At 34.0% G+C, this 14,211-nt stretch overlaps 1 protein-coding gene across 3 annotated transcripts in view; it reads left to right on the forward strand.

Annotated features, from left to right (window-relative positions):
• The window catches only part of LOC140442020 (uncharacterized), a 1,060,727-nt gene that overhangs the window by 611,697 nt on the left and 434,819 nt on the right, over positions 1-14,211 (forward strand). For all 3 annotated transcript variants that reach the window (XM_072533056.1, XM_072533055.1, XM_072533057.1), the window contains one exon: positions 8,532-8,787. In XM_072533056.1, the coding sequence (XP_072389157.1) occupies positions 8,532-8,787 (256 nt within the window). The remainder of the gene's footprint in view (positions 1-8,531; positions 8,788-14,211) is intronic.

Raw genomic sequence — 14,211 nt, forward strand, 5'->3', positions numbered from 1 at the left:
AATAAATTGCCAAATTAGAATTACGCTAATTTTATACGTAGCTCGATTTCATAAGACGACTTTTCACAAAAAGTTCAGCGACTCTCCAAAATTACTTATTTGTTATAAAAGTTGTGCAATAGATTAAAATCTTATTCTGTCGTCGCCCTAGCCTTAAATGGAAGAAAGACAGAAGACATTAAGTGGAGTGATTGTAGATGCAATTGATTGGATCCCTCGTGGCGGTACAAAATCATTAGGTATTAATAATGGTGCTGGATAAGTGTTTGGGGAATTTGTATATTGCACATAATTGAAAATCTTTAATTTTTGTGTGTCTTAATAAATAATTATTAATAAATATATTTGAGATATCCTTATGTGGATGATCATTGTAATTATTAAACCTGTTAAACTTATTTTCTAGTTTCTTCTTTAAGTCTAGTTTTTTTAATATAATTTTTAATATTGTTCTTGACTTTTTTTAAATTTAAATTTAATTATTAATATAACATATAAAAATGTACTAACAGACGATTTTAAAAATAGTATTTTTACTTAAAAATATGTTAGAAACACAATATTGTTGTCAAATATAAATATCGATAGCCTAATGCTGACAGATCGTAACCCACAAAAAATTGAAAATTCATATTTTTGTGTCAAAAGCAACCAACCGTGCATTCCTATATGCTGTTAAATTCTCGTAACCTAAATAAAATAGTAAGGTGGCCATTCCCGCGATTTCTAACAAGTCCTAACCCGCTCGCGTTGTTTGTTTACTTCCAACTCATCTTATCCCACAGTGTAGCTTGAATCTCGTGAATAGCACATCCAATCACACGAACTTTTATATAACGGTAGACAAACTCGATAATATCACAACTAAACCAGACGATCAAAGATTGAAAGAACAACTCCTTGCTGACTATTTGGAAGATAAAGTACTTCAGAACAAAAGAGCCGACCAAAATCTTGGCGAAGTTTTTGAAGAAAAACCCCATTATAAAAATGAAGATCAAGGATCCACAAGAAAAACTGACAATGAAAATTTAGACAACGAACAACACGAGATAGAAATCAACAATGAACACTTACAAGATAAAGGATCAGAAGAAGCTAATGACGCAGAGCTGGGCGGTCAAAGAAATGTACAAGAACCCGAAGATATTGACGTAGAAAGTGAGAGGCTCAAAGAAAACATCGAAGATTCAGAAGATCAAGAAGTCCGATTAGGATGTTAGGAAGGGAATATACTGGTTATAGAAGGCTACAAAACATTGTGAAACATGATATTCTACGCCCTGAACGCAAAATGAAGCCAGCCTATGTCTCGAAGTCTCGAAAAAAGGATGTTCTTCGCTCATACGGTTACATACAAGGAGAAAAAAAGATGTTATGTAGATGGATCTTCCAGGCGAAGTGGTACCTACGAATACTTTCTGGCAGTAAAAGGCGATAAATTAGAAGTCTTCAAATTGATGTTTCTTAACACACTAGGAGTAGGAGAAAAGATGGTACAGAACTGGGTAAGTGCGGCACGAAAAGATGGATTTCTAGAAAGTTGTGACATGATGCAAACAAGGATCAAAGAAAAAAAGAGTCTACACCAAAAGCAAAACAGGACATTTTGCGAGTACAGAATTTACGAGAGTTTCTGAACAGGCTGCCTAAAATATAATGTTTCTTAACACACTAGGAGTAGGAGAAAAGATGGTACAGAACTGGGTAAGTGAGGCACGAAAAGATGGATTTCTAGAAAGTTGTGACATGATGCAAACAAGGATCAAAGAAAAAAAGAGTCTACACTAAAAGCAAAACAGGACATTTTGCGAGTACAGAATTTACGAGAGTTTCTGAACAGGCTGCCTAAAATATAAAGCCACTATTGCCGCAAGTCTACTGGAAAGTTATACCTGGAACATAATTTTAAATCGAAAACTGAAGTATATAATCTTTATAAAGAACAATGTAAAGACAGGGAGGTACCATTATTAAATTGTAAATTCTCTACAGAATTTGACGAAATGAATTTAGCATTGTTTAAACCACGCAAGGACCAATGTGATATATGTTCATCTTACAAGATAAAACAGGTTACAGATGAACAATACGCATCCCACATTAGAGCAAAAGACCTAGCACGCGTCAAAAAAGAAACCGATAAAACCAGAGCCATCCATAAAGAAATTTACTGTTTTGTCGTTGATGTGCAGGCAGTCAAATTGTTGATGTCCAGTGTTACAGGCTAGTTCTTTGTACTATAAAACAAAGCTACGAGTACATAACTTTGCAGTATATAACTTGGAAAACCATCGCAGCATGAATTTCGTTTGGAATGAGACTGAGGCAGACATTGATTCATCTGTATTCACTACGTGTTTAATAAAACATCTAGAACAATATTTGACCTTTGAAAAGAAAAATGTTTTAATATTCTCGGGCGGCTGTGGTTATCAGAATAGGAATGTCGTCCTTGCGAATTGTTTATCGGTTTTAGCTTCCAAGTATGAAGTCGAGATTGAGCAAAAATTTCTAGAAAGAGGCCACACTCAGATGGAGTGTGACTCTACTCACAGTCTAATTGAACGAAGACTAAAAAATCGGCAAATATTCCTACCCTCAGACTATATTTCGGTAATATCAGAAGCCAGGAAGAATCCTGCACCTTTGGAGATTTGAAGGTAACAGATCTTAGAGGCTTAAAATACCTACCAAGTGGGAATATATTATACAAAGTGGCCCATGATCAAAAATATGAACTCCTTCCTCAGAGAAAGAACACCGTCAATCACGATTTGGTTTACGATCAACTTTATTCGAATAGATTAAAAATAACCACAAAGAAATAGAAGTTGTTTCAAGATCTAAAGTCTGTATTACCTGCAGATGTGCACTACTTCTATGATACGCTACCTCACGAAGACTTAATCACCAAAGACAATAACAAAAATAAAAAAAAGAAAGCCAAGATTTAAACTTATTATTTAGTTATTTTATTTTAATTATTCCTAAAAATGTTAACTGTAACGTTGTTTAAATGGTATTCGCTTAGTTTGCTACATTTTATTTAAAGTAAACACACATTTGCATCTGTTTTTATTTGAAATTAATAAAAATAAAAAAATAAGGATTATGATTTAAAATGACGTAAACCACACTTTTATGAGAACACCTTGAGTTATAATAACTTACTACATTTTCTAAGAGTTCGATATACTCGTAAGCCGCCATGACGTTGGTTGCAATATGTCATATCCCTTAGTACCCTGATCAAAATTAAACAAATTTATATTTTTACAATAAACTCACTTAGTAGCCATTACATAATTATTTATTTAAGAAAACATTACACAAGCAATCTTTTATAATTATGCTATACAGTTTTTTGTGCCTCTTGTAAAATTTTCTAAAATTGGGTTAGGACCTATCAGCATTAGGGTATCGATATATTAAATTCTTAGATTACGCAACGACACTTTTTTCAAAAATTTATAACAAAAGTCTGGCTTCTTATTATATTATGTTACAAACAAAACTTTTGTTCCTATAATGTAAATTATATTCAAATCGTTCGTTTCAAGCCAAATGTTGCCCATATATCTCTTCAAACTAACAAAAAGAATAATAATATTGAAAGATCCATAAAAGTTTCTATAAAAATCTTATTTCAGCTCTATATTATTAAAGTTTGCTGGTGCACCACCGATTTTTGACAGATTAAAAGTGCCGTTTTTCAAGCTTGATATTAAAATTTAAAGAGACCACACTCGACAGTCAGATTTATGAAAGTTTTATGTCATTTCTTTTCTAAGTTATCGCTGGAAGATAAAAATAAATAGTTTCTTGGAAAGCCCGAGAAAATCTTTTTGACTTATATTAAATATTGTTAGACACATGGGGTGCAAAATTTTATAGAGCACACGTGAAAAAATAAGTGTCTACTTAATAAATATATTACAAAATAGATGCCTGAAAATTGAAACCAAGTAATTTAGTTCAAATTTCAATATCAGTGTAGTTTTGAAATTCAGACAACGCTTAAGAATGAAATTTCCCCAAAAATGACAAAATGCATGGTTACAACACAAATTTACTAAGATTGGAGTGGAAGGCCAGACAATAGAACAAGCGATGGAGTTTAAATATCTAGGCATCACATTATCTAGCTACGGAAAACTCGAAACCGAAGTGGAAGATCAAGTGAATAGAGCAAATAGAGCCGCAGGCTGCCTAAATGAAACAATATGGAGAAATAAAAATATCGGAAGAGAAACGAAAGACAGAATTTATAAAACAGTCATCAAACCAATAATGACATACGCGGCAGAAACAAGACCTGACACAGAGAGGACAAAAAGGATGTTAGAAACAGCAGAGATGAAAACACTTGATAAATTGATGGTAAGACACTATGAGACAGAGTTAGAAGTACAGATATACGACGTAGATGCAAGGTGGAGACCATCAACAACTGGGTAAGAAATAAAAGAGTAGAATGAAACGATCCTATAAGCCGAATGACAACAAACAGAGTAGTTAAGATGGTAAGAGACGGTTCCCCAATCGGAAGACGATCAGTAGGAAGACCACGAAAACGATGGAACGATAACTTACTGGAGACACATTAAAAAATAGACAGAGTCATGTCTATATCAAAAGAAGAAGAAGAAGAAGAAGTGTTTCAACTACCATTTTAAAGTCACAAGCCAACGAAAGTACGTATGCACTAATATTGTAAATCGGAGTTCATATTATAAGAGGAATAAAACAAATAAAAGTTAAAAACAAAATAGGGTATTGCCACAGATATGTTAGATGAATTGGACTTTGCATGTTCGAAGGTGGGCCTCAGAATGAACTTGACCAAAATAATTTTATAACAAATATGGTCCCCAATAACCATTTAACTATTTAAGACAAAGGTCATATAGAGGTATTTGGGTCATGAAATAAGAATTAGCAGGGATAACCAAACATGCGAAATCCAAAGACGAATTACTTTAGCGTGGGCACCCTTTGGAAAACTGCGAGACGCACTTACGACCAACATACCAATTAGCCTCAAAAGAAAAATATTTGACCAATGCGTATTACCGATCATGACCTATAAGGCGAAAACTATGACTCTAACCAAGACTACGGCTTCGAAATTGAAAGTGGCACAGATGCGAATGAAACGATCTATGCTGGGATTGACGTTGCGGGACCGAATGAGAAACGAAGATCTGCAAAGAAGGACGAGTATTGATGATGACGTAGTATGATGAATGACGAGTAGCGAAAATGCATGACTCACGATGAATGAGTAAAGTTACAAATTGGAGGCCAAGAGCAGACAAACGTAGTAGAGGAAGAACACCTACACGTTGGGATGACAGCATCAGGCGTATCACCAAAAATTGGCAACAAACAGCACAAAATCGTAAAGAATGGAGGAGTTTAAGGAAGGCCTATGTTCAGCAGTGGACGTGATAAATTAAGGCTGGATGATAAAATATTGTATATAAGATTGTTCTTAAAAAATTCGAATGATTTGTAATTATTCAACTACGGGTTGGAAAAAGAAATAAATGATTTACATATACGTCTACGTTATAGACTTAAAATAAAACTAGACAAAATCAGAACAAAATTTGACATAATTAAACGCGAAATACATAGTACGAAACATTTGACACAAAATCTGACATTTGACATAAAACGTGCCTACTACATATAGAACACAGGTCTGCGACCAAAAAATTGTTTAAAATTTAATAACTGATTTTCATACTTTGTTCAACGCTGATTTTGGGAAAAATAGTGAAAAAATTCCATTACGTACAGTTATTTCACAAAATGATATAATAAAGAGTAATAAGGAGGAACCAGCAGTATTTTCAAGTCAGCACTTGTTCTTGCGTACCCCCTACCCATCCACTTGATGACTCACTGCGACTTACTTCGTGTCAGTAACTATCTGTCGCGCTGACCCTTTCTCCCCCAATAACAAGCAGTGAGCCTTTGGAAATGCCTTACAATTCACAGCAGCTCTTCGCTTGGTGTTGTTTTTGTTAGTGCTTTAAAGTAGTGACTATTTTCTTGTATTGTGAAGTTATTGTGCTGTCTAGACATTGGACAATGGCTACCAGAGAATGTATAAACATGACAGAATGCTTCTGTTACATTTGCGGTAACTATACCGTTAAACATCAACAAAGAAACGTTTCCGATTTCATTGACAAAGTGTATTTTGCTTATTTTGGTATAAAGTTAGGCGATCAAGATAAGCCTTGAGCCCCCACATAAAGTTTGTTCAGTGTGTATTGAAAAACTGAGGTAATGGTTTCAAGGTAAGGATTTCTTACGTTTTGGAATACCAATGGTGTAGAAGGAGCCCAAAAATCATATTAATAACTGCTATTTGTGTTCTTGCAACGTACGAGGTTTTAATTTGAGAAACAAAAAAGCTTTTTTTACCCTAACATTTAATCAGCCATTCGCCCTGTTCGTCATGGACCTGAAGTGCCACTAACTTCTCCTCCAGATTCTTTGGATGATATACATAATGATCACGAGTCATTGGACCAGCAAGGTGATAGTGAAGAAGACAGTAAATGTTTAAGTAAAAGAATCGGCAGATGATTTAGGATCTAGATTGAAAATTAAACATGTGTTTGTTCCGAAAACATTCTTTTCGTGGTATCGATCTAGAAAAAATATTTTGTTATTTTTCTTCTTCCAAGAAGATGACCTGGTGTTTTACAGTGATGTTCTTGGACTTATGACACATTTCAAACTAGAGTATGCTCCTGAGAAGTGAAGAGTTTTGATTGATTCTTCAAAAAGAAGCCTTAAAGCAGTACTTCTACACAATGGCAATAAGTATGCTTCTATACCAGTTGGACACCCGGTTTACGGGAAAGAATAATACGAAAACTTTGAAGTGGTTTTAAGCAAACTGTGTTATTCAGATCACAAATGGACATTATGTGCTGATTTAAAAGTGATTTCAATGCTGCTTGGTCAATAAAGTTCCTATACAAAGTTCCCTTGCTTTCTCTGTCATGGGACAGTCGAGACAGAAAGCAACACAACATTAAAAAGAAGCTTGGCCCTTGAGAGAAATCTTACAAGTAGGGGTTAAAAATGTTGACGAGAGGAAAAGCCCAAAAAGGTGTTATTTCCACCACTTCACATTAAGTTGAGGCTGATAAAATAATTTGTCGAGGCATTGACTAAAAAAAGGGGAGTAATCTGTCATTAGAAAACTAATGAAAGATCACTTTCACCACTTCACATAAAGTTGAGGCTGATAGAACAATTTGTCAAGGTATTGACTAAAGAAGGGGAGGCAACTTTGTGGACAAAATGGAAACAAATGAAAAGGTAGCACGGACATCTTTTAAATTAGTTGTTATTGGTTTCCTAGGTAAAAAAAGACATTAAAACTACAAGAAAATCATCGCAGACATGATCGACAACTTTAAGAAGCTGCGCTGTAGCATGAGCAATCAACTTCACTTGCTCCACTCACATCTTGATTCTTCCTGGTAAACCTCGGTGATGTGAGTAAAGCAAAAGATTTCACCAAGACATCAAAGAAATGAAAAGAAGATACCAAGGAAGATAGAATGTGAGCATGATAGCAAACTACTGCGGGATCATGAAAAGGGATGATTCTCAACGACTTCACAACAAGAAAAGCAGTAAAAGAAGCTTTGACAGAAAGCGGGAGCGTTATTATAAGGACTTAGGAACTTAAAGAAAAATATAATTGTAATGGAAATTAGTTTAGAACATTATTATTAAATGAACTTAATTTTATAACGTTAGAAAAGAGTGAAACATTACTTATATTTTATTATTATACCCAAACATACTCCCCACTTTGTGAAAAAACCTGACGTGATAGACAAAAATGGTTTGCATTTTTGAAATCAGCGCAAGAAAGAACATAAACGTCAGTTATCAAATTTCAAACAACTGTCAAAAAATATTTTTTGCAGGCCTGTGTAATCCATGGGTTTGTATTGTTGTTTCTATGTGAAAAGCGTTAACTCTTTTAACAAGAAAGGAAATTATTTTAAGTGATTTTAACTTAACCACTTAACCTGCTGTTTGCAGATTAGTGCAAATCTGCATTTTTAATGTGCTTGTCAGTTGCAAACAGACAGACTTTAGTAGGGATTTCTTAGTATTGTTCTGAAGCTATTTTCTGTGAAGATATTTCTATTTTAATGGGAATAAGCCACAATTGAAGTTTAAAGTAAGTTTATTGACGTTTCAATTTCCACTTCGAAAACCTTTCTTAAAATAAAAACGTTAATGTTTTACATAAACGTTTTTAAAGAAACATTTTTCATTTTCAAATAACTTGAATCTATGTTACTCTGATAAATTTGGTGTTTTACAGTAAAAATATATTCCACTGTGAGACGTGTTTAAAAAATAGGGTCATTTGTAATAAAAATCAGTTATATTTGGGTACATCTAAAATACTAATATTAAATTAAAAAAAAATATAACTACAGACATAACCTTTTATTCATCAAGTATCTTCTTTTCAGGGTATACATGAGCTGGCAGGCGTCCGTCTTCCTTTACAACCTTACACGGGAGGCCATGCTGTGTTTATGTATAGTACAGCATCTGACGGCAACGTCACTTTACAGCTCAAGGAACCTGACGATCTCGACAAAAACAGTCTGGCAGCAATGCTAGCTAAGCTGCAAGATGACGCCTCGTTCTCCATTTCATATCAGGACACCGATATCCTATCTGAAGGCATCGATGTATTGCTTGGCTCGGGAACAGCTAATTCAGGTAAGATTGATAATAAAATAATCATCTACATGCATTCATCTTTGGACATAATCGTTGTAGGAAGAAGTGGATTTAGTGAAGATCCCGTACTATAAACATTTTGGTATTATTATAGTAAAAAGTACTAAAATCTGAATAATAAAAAATTTGATAGACTTGTTTATTTTGGGTTGTAATATAATCAAAATAACTATATATTATTTTTTTTTATTAAGTAAACTACGTCAACCATGAAAGGTTATTGGCGGGAAAGAGTTGTACATAAAATCAGATGTTTGCTTATAACAACTAATTCCAATTGAGAACTTAAGTCTATTTTTATATTAGAGTATACAAATTAGTTAATTTTAGAAACTTAGTCACTTTATCACATTTACTATAAGTTCAGAGTACTTTTCAGATCACTTGGTAAATCACTTTGAAGTCGTTCCAGATGATAGAGTGGGCAATTAACAATAACGATAACGATTGTCAGAGGAATATCACAAACATAGCACAGTTTTTGTTGTTCTTTCTTCATTAGGTACTGGTGGGTTAACCTGGTATGTCCTATTCTCAAGCAGTGTTATGTGACTTGATCTCGTCGTTTTTGTGGCCTCTTCTTCTTCTTCTTGTGCCACTCCTATCGGAGATTGGAAATCATCTATCAGCTATCCTGAGCTTGTTTACAGCTGACCTAAAGAGTTCATTAGTGGCATAAACAAACCACTCTTTCAAATTACGCAACCATGACATTCTTCTACGGGCTGGATTCCGTTTTCTTCCTATTTTTCCGTGCATTATATTTTAAAGTAATGCGTATTTATGTCCTCTCATCAGGTGACCCAAATATTCGGTAGGCCACATATTGTTTTAATGAGTATTTTTTATTTGTTGTGAAATTTGTCTCTTGTAAGCAGATAACTTGTGGATGTGTTTCTTTAATTAAAAGCTGTAGCATTTCTATATGTGTAAATACGGATTAAATGTTCCACTGAATAATAGCCATTTTGTTAACTTTTTGTTTTTTTTATTTATCGTTGGAAGGAGTAGTTTCCTATGATGCGTCAGTATCTTCAGAGGTGTCATCCTGAATACTAAAATCTTGGTTTATTTTACTAAGTAGTTTTTTCTTGATTCTTGTAATTATTCTAGATTTAATTACTGTTTCGTTCAACATGGGATATATTTCAGTTAGCATATGTCCCAACCCGTGTATATCCTGTGTGTATTCCAGGGCCAGTTCTACTGGGGTGAAAGAACCGTGAACGTCTTCTAAAAATGCTAGTAATTGGGTGTAATTTAGTTCATATGGTGTTGATGCATCCTGGATAAATTGTTTGACCGGTTGCAACAACGACTCAATATAAAGTGAATTTGTCTAATTTGATAAATTTTTTTTACTATATAATATTATTTATTTACAATTAGATTTTAATCATCATTAAAAAGGTGTAATTTGCATATTCTGGTGTGAGTATGGTGGTCAGTACAAAGGTTGGGCTCCTCACAATGTATGTTATGTTTGTGTTGAGGATTTAAGGAAGTGGTCCAAGAAAGAAAAACAACTTTTAGATTTGTAGTGCCTATGGTATGGAAAGACCAAAAAAGTCATTCAAATGATTGTTATTTTTGTACTGTTAATGTTTCTGGATATAACTCCAAAAATAAAAAGTGATTGTTTATCCTAATCTTCCGTCAGCTATCCGTCCAGTAGAGCATGGACCTGAACTACTAGTCCCTGAGCCTCCTCTACGTATTAATGACATTTTAAATACTGGTGAATCAGAATCTAAAGAAAGTGGTCCAAGGATAAGGTAAATTTCAGTGCCCTTCAGAAAATTTACAACCACAGTTGTTCACATAAGCTAAGTTAGATCACTTAGTAAGAGATTTGGGTTTAACAAAGAAAAAATTAGAACTGCTTGACTTAAGATTAAAAGAAAAGAATTTGTTGTCGCCTGGTACATCTATTCACAAGGAGTTTGCTCAGTTTTTTAGGCAGTAAGGGGATTTGGTCTACTGTTATGATATTTGTGGTCTAATAAATGAGTCTGTTATTAAGTATAATAAGGATAATTAGATTCTTTTTATAGACTCTTCAAAAACAAGTAAAAGCTGTACTCTTACAAAATGGGTACAAAATGGGAACACTTATGCTTCATTGTCTATTACTTATTTAGTCCATATGAAAGAAACATATGAAAATCTTGACACAATTCTACAGAAAATCAGCTATTTATCTCACAATTGCATGATCTGCGGAGATTTAAAAGTGGTTTGCATACTATTTTATTAACAAAAGGTATTTACAAAGTTTCCTTGTTTTATTTGTGTATAAGGCAGTCGAGCAAGAGATAAACACTGGTCCTCAAAACAATGGCGAAAACATCTTGTACAAAACTTTGTTAGATTCAAAATAGATCTATCTTTAAACTCCATACGTTAAATGAAACAGTTTTTCAGGCCTTGTCTAAATATGGAGAATGTTTCAAGTACTTAAGTGGAAAGTTTCCCCATCTAGCAAAGCCAAAATGATGTTCGCCTCCACCTTTGAAACTAAAATGACTACTAAGGAAAAAGAAGCTAAGATTGTATTCAAAAACTTGTAACCAAGTTTTGAGGTAACGTGAAAGACCCTAACTACGAGCTTACAGCATCTAATTTAACAGATAACTTTATAGATTTTAGATGTCTAAAGAGCCTTAAAATTTACTTTTCCCCTGAAAATCTGAGTAATGTTAGTAAAGAACAAGGTAAACGATTCTAGTATGATATCGATGTGATGAAGAAACGATACCAGGGACATTGAAACACCAACATGATGGGTGATTACTGTTGGTCACTTCATTGGGAACAACAGAGTGCCTCGCGTAGGAGAAAGAGCTGCTTTAGAAGTTTTACAGCAAAAAGAGAAAGAAAATACAAAAGCTGTGACCCTTGAAATTATTGTACAGACCTATACCATTATAATATAATAATTAGATAAAGGTATTATTTTAATAATGTTTCATTTTAATATATTTTGGTATTTTGTCTTTTTCAAATTATTATAATGTAGAATGAAGCAGTGTTATATTATGAGAAAACTGTATGTGATACGTAAAATCTAATTTCAGATTCGTTTTTAGCGCAAAAAATACATAGGTATTAAGTAAATTTGTAAGAAAAGTATTAAAAAATACTTTTTGTTGGTCTGTGTTATTATTAAACAAACAATTATGGTCTTAAATGTGTAAAAATACCACATCAAATTATTGTTATACAAAAATAAAATTGTTGAGATCCTACAGCGATAGTGAAATAGCTTTTAACTTAACTCCAGTTCTTGGTGAACCAACTCAAATCAAAATTCTCAGTAGAAAAAAAAAGAAAACCAAACCCCAACTACTCTTTTCTCATACTCCGTGTGACTGACGTGTGACAGTAGCAAAATGTCAGTCGCATAAAGTGTGTAAGAAGAAAAAGGTCTTGCCGGAAAAGGATTAACGCGAAGAAAAATTCAATCGAAATTAAGTAGATATACTTAAAGATGTTTTGTTTTAAAACTTGTCTGTTCTATAATTTCTTTACTTTTAGAAAGGAAATATAAAGAATTTTCTCAAAATCGTTGCAATTGCGATTGTTCTCATAACTGCAGCCCGACAACCTACGGTCAATTCTGAAGGTCAAAGCAATCTTTTAATAAAGGGCTTCTCTTGAAGCCGGAAGTTGAACTCTGACGATGATTCTCTTGCCGCTGCCCGTGGGGATACTGAAATACGATATTTCGATTTTTGAAAGATTTAGTCGAGCATCAAATCGTGTGATGGTCTTACAACTTTGTGCTGACTGCAAGTCTCAAAGGATCAGAACTTATTTTATATCAAACGCGTATTGATTTTTATAACTTAACTTTATATAACTATAAAGTGTTTGATTTTAAATTGCCGTGAAAATACTTCATAATCTAAAACTTAATTTTCTGTTATTAGCAACGATATAATATATGGCAGATTAGGTCAACAACCGTATAATTTCATTGTTTTGATTTTTTTCAAAAACTCATTAAATACCTGATATTTTCACTGTAAACCTACTTTCTTTTTCCTGTTGTTAATTTTCTCTGTAGGCATATTTACCTATTCATTCATACTTCAGGATATTCCTTACGGGCTCTTGGTTTCAGAGATTTTCGAAAACAAAATGCCGTAAATATAATACCTATTACTTTAGAGTCTCATTGATACCTAAATAAATTATATACTGACTATACTGACGCGGTATGTGTGTCTAAAATTATCATTAAATAGAAAGAAAGGTCCTGGAAAACTATGGCCACTTTTCCATTCCCACGGTGCCTTACAGAGGGAAGGCAATATTGGTATTTTCTCACATGAAAATGAAATGAAAACACATTTTAAAAGGTTTAAAAAGTCCAGCTACAGAGTCTCAGTTTAAAGAACAGGAGCGGAGCCCCGACGGGGTACGGAAGACCTTATCTGGGAGACCCCAGTCACAAAGTACCCTAATATAGTTATTTGAGAATAGGCGGACGCACAAGCGGATGTAGCTGATGATACTTTACGAAATTTTTAAATTAGTACAAAACCGAATAGAGTACCAATAGCGCACACGCCGAAGAGTTAAATTAACTAAAACTTGGCTGAGAGGTATTTTTGATCATAATATAATAGTCTCCCGTTTTATACCGCCTCGCGGCTTTGGTAGTATAGCAGGGTAGTCTGCTATATCTAGGGCCTACGGTATACAAGGAAGGTAACATGGCCAGTGCTACGCTTCAACCGCCTATTATTACCCCTGGTTTTTACCCAAGGTACTCATTTTATTCAGGCTGAGTCAACCTGGGGCCTATAGACATTTTTAAAAATGTCTAGTTGTTCTTGCCGGCGGTAGGATTCGAACTCCGGACCACCGGCGAGCGAGGCAAGCATCCTACCGCTTGCGCTACGCAGGCCCTTTTTTTGATCATACTGATCAAAAATAGTCAGCGCCCCAATATTTAAAAATTAATTGTTATTGAGTTATAGAGCTTTAGTCCAGTGTCAGTTTTTAGTCCATTTTTTTAAATCATGAATTTGGAAATGTGTCTCTCTACATATTTAATATACAGCATCTAAATCTCAATACACATGAATATGGTATCGAAATGACATTTTTTAACGATTCCCTGCCAAAAAAATCATTCCGGTCCCATACTCGTGGAAAAATGGAAGACTCTTTACAAATATACACATCAGGCCAGTACTAATTTTGATTCTTTTTCGTCTTTTTTTTCTTTCTTTTAATAAGCAATTCTTTTTGTTTATTGGCGGATTAATACCTCTTTGGAAGGTTGTCACTCCATATTTTGCGCTCTCGTCCGAGACTTCTTTTGCCAATTGACGACACAGGTCTCCTCCATTCTGCTTATGGGGTTATTCCATTTTTTTTTCTATTTAGTGT

Source organism: Diabrotica undecimpunctata, chromosome 5 (genome assembly GCF_040954645.1).
Source record: "Diabrotica undecimpunctata isolate CICGRU chromosome 5, icDiaUnde3, whole genome shotgun sequence".
Classification (NCBI taxonomy): Eukaryota; Metazoa; Arthropoda; class Insecta; order Coleoptera; family Chrysomelidae; genus Diabrotica; species Diabrotica undecimpunctata.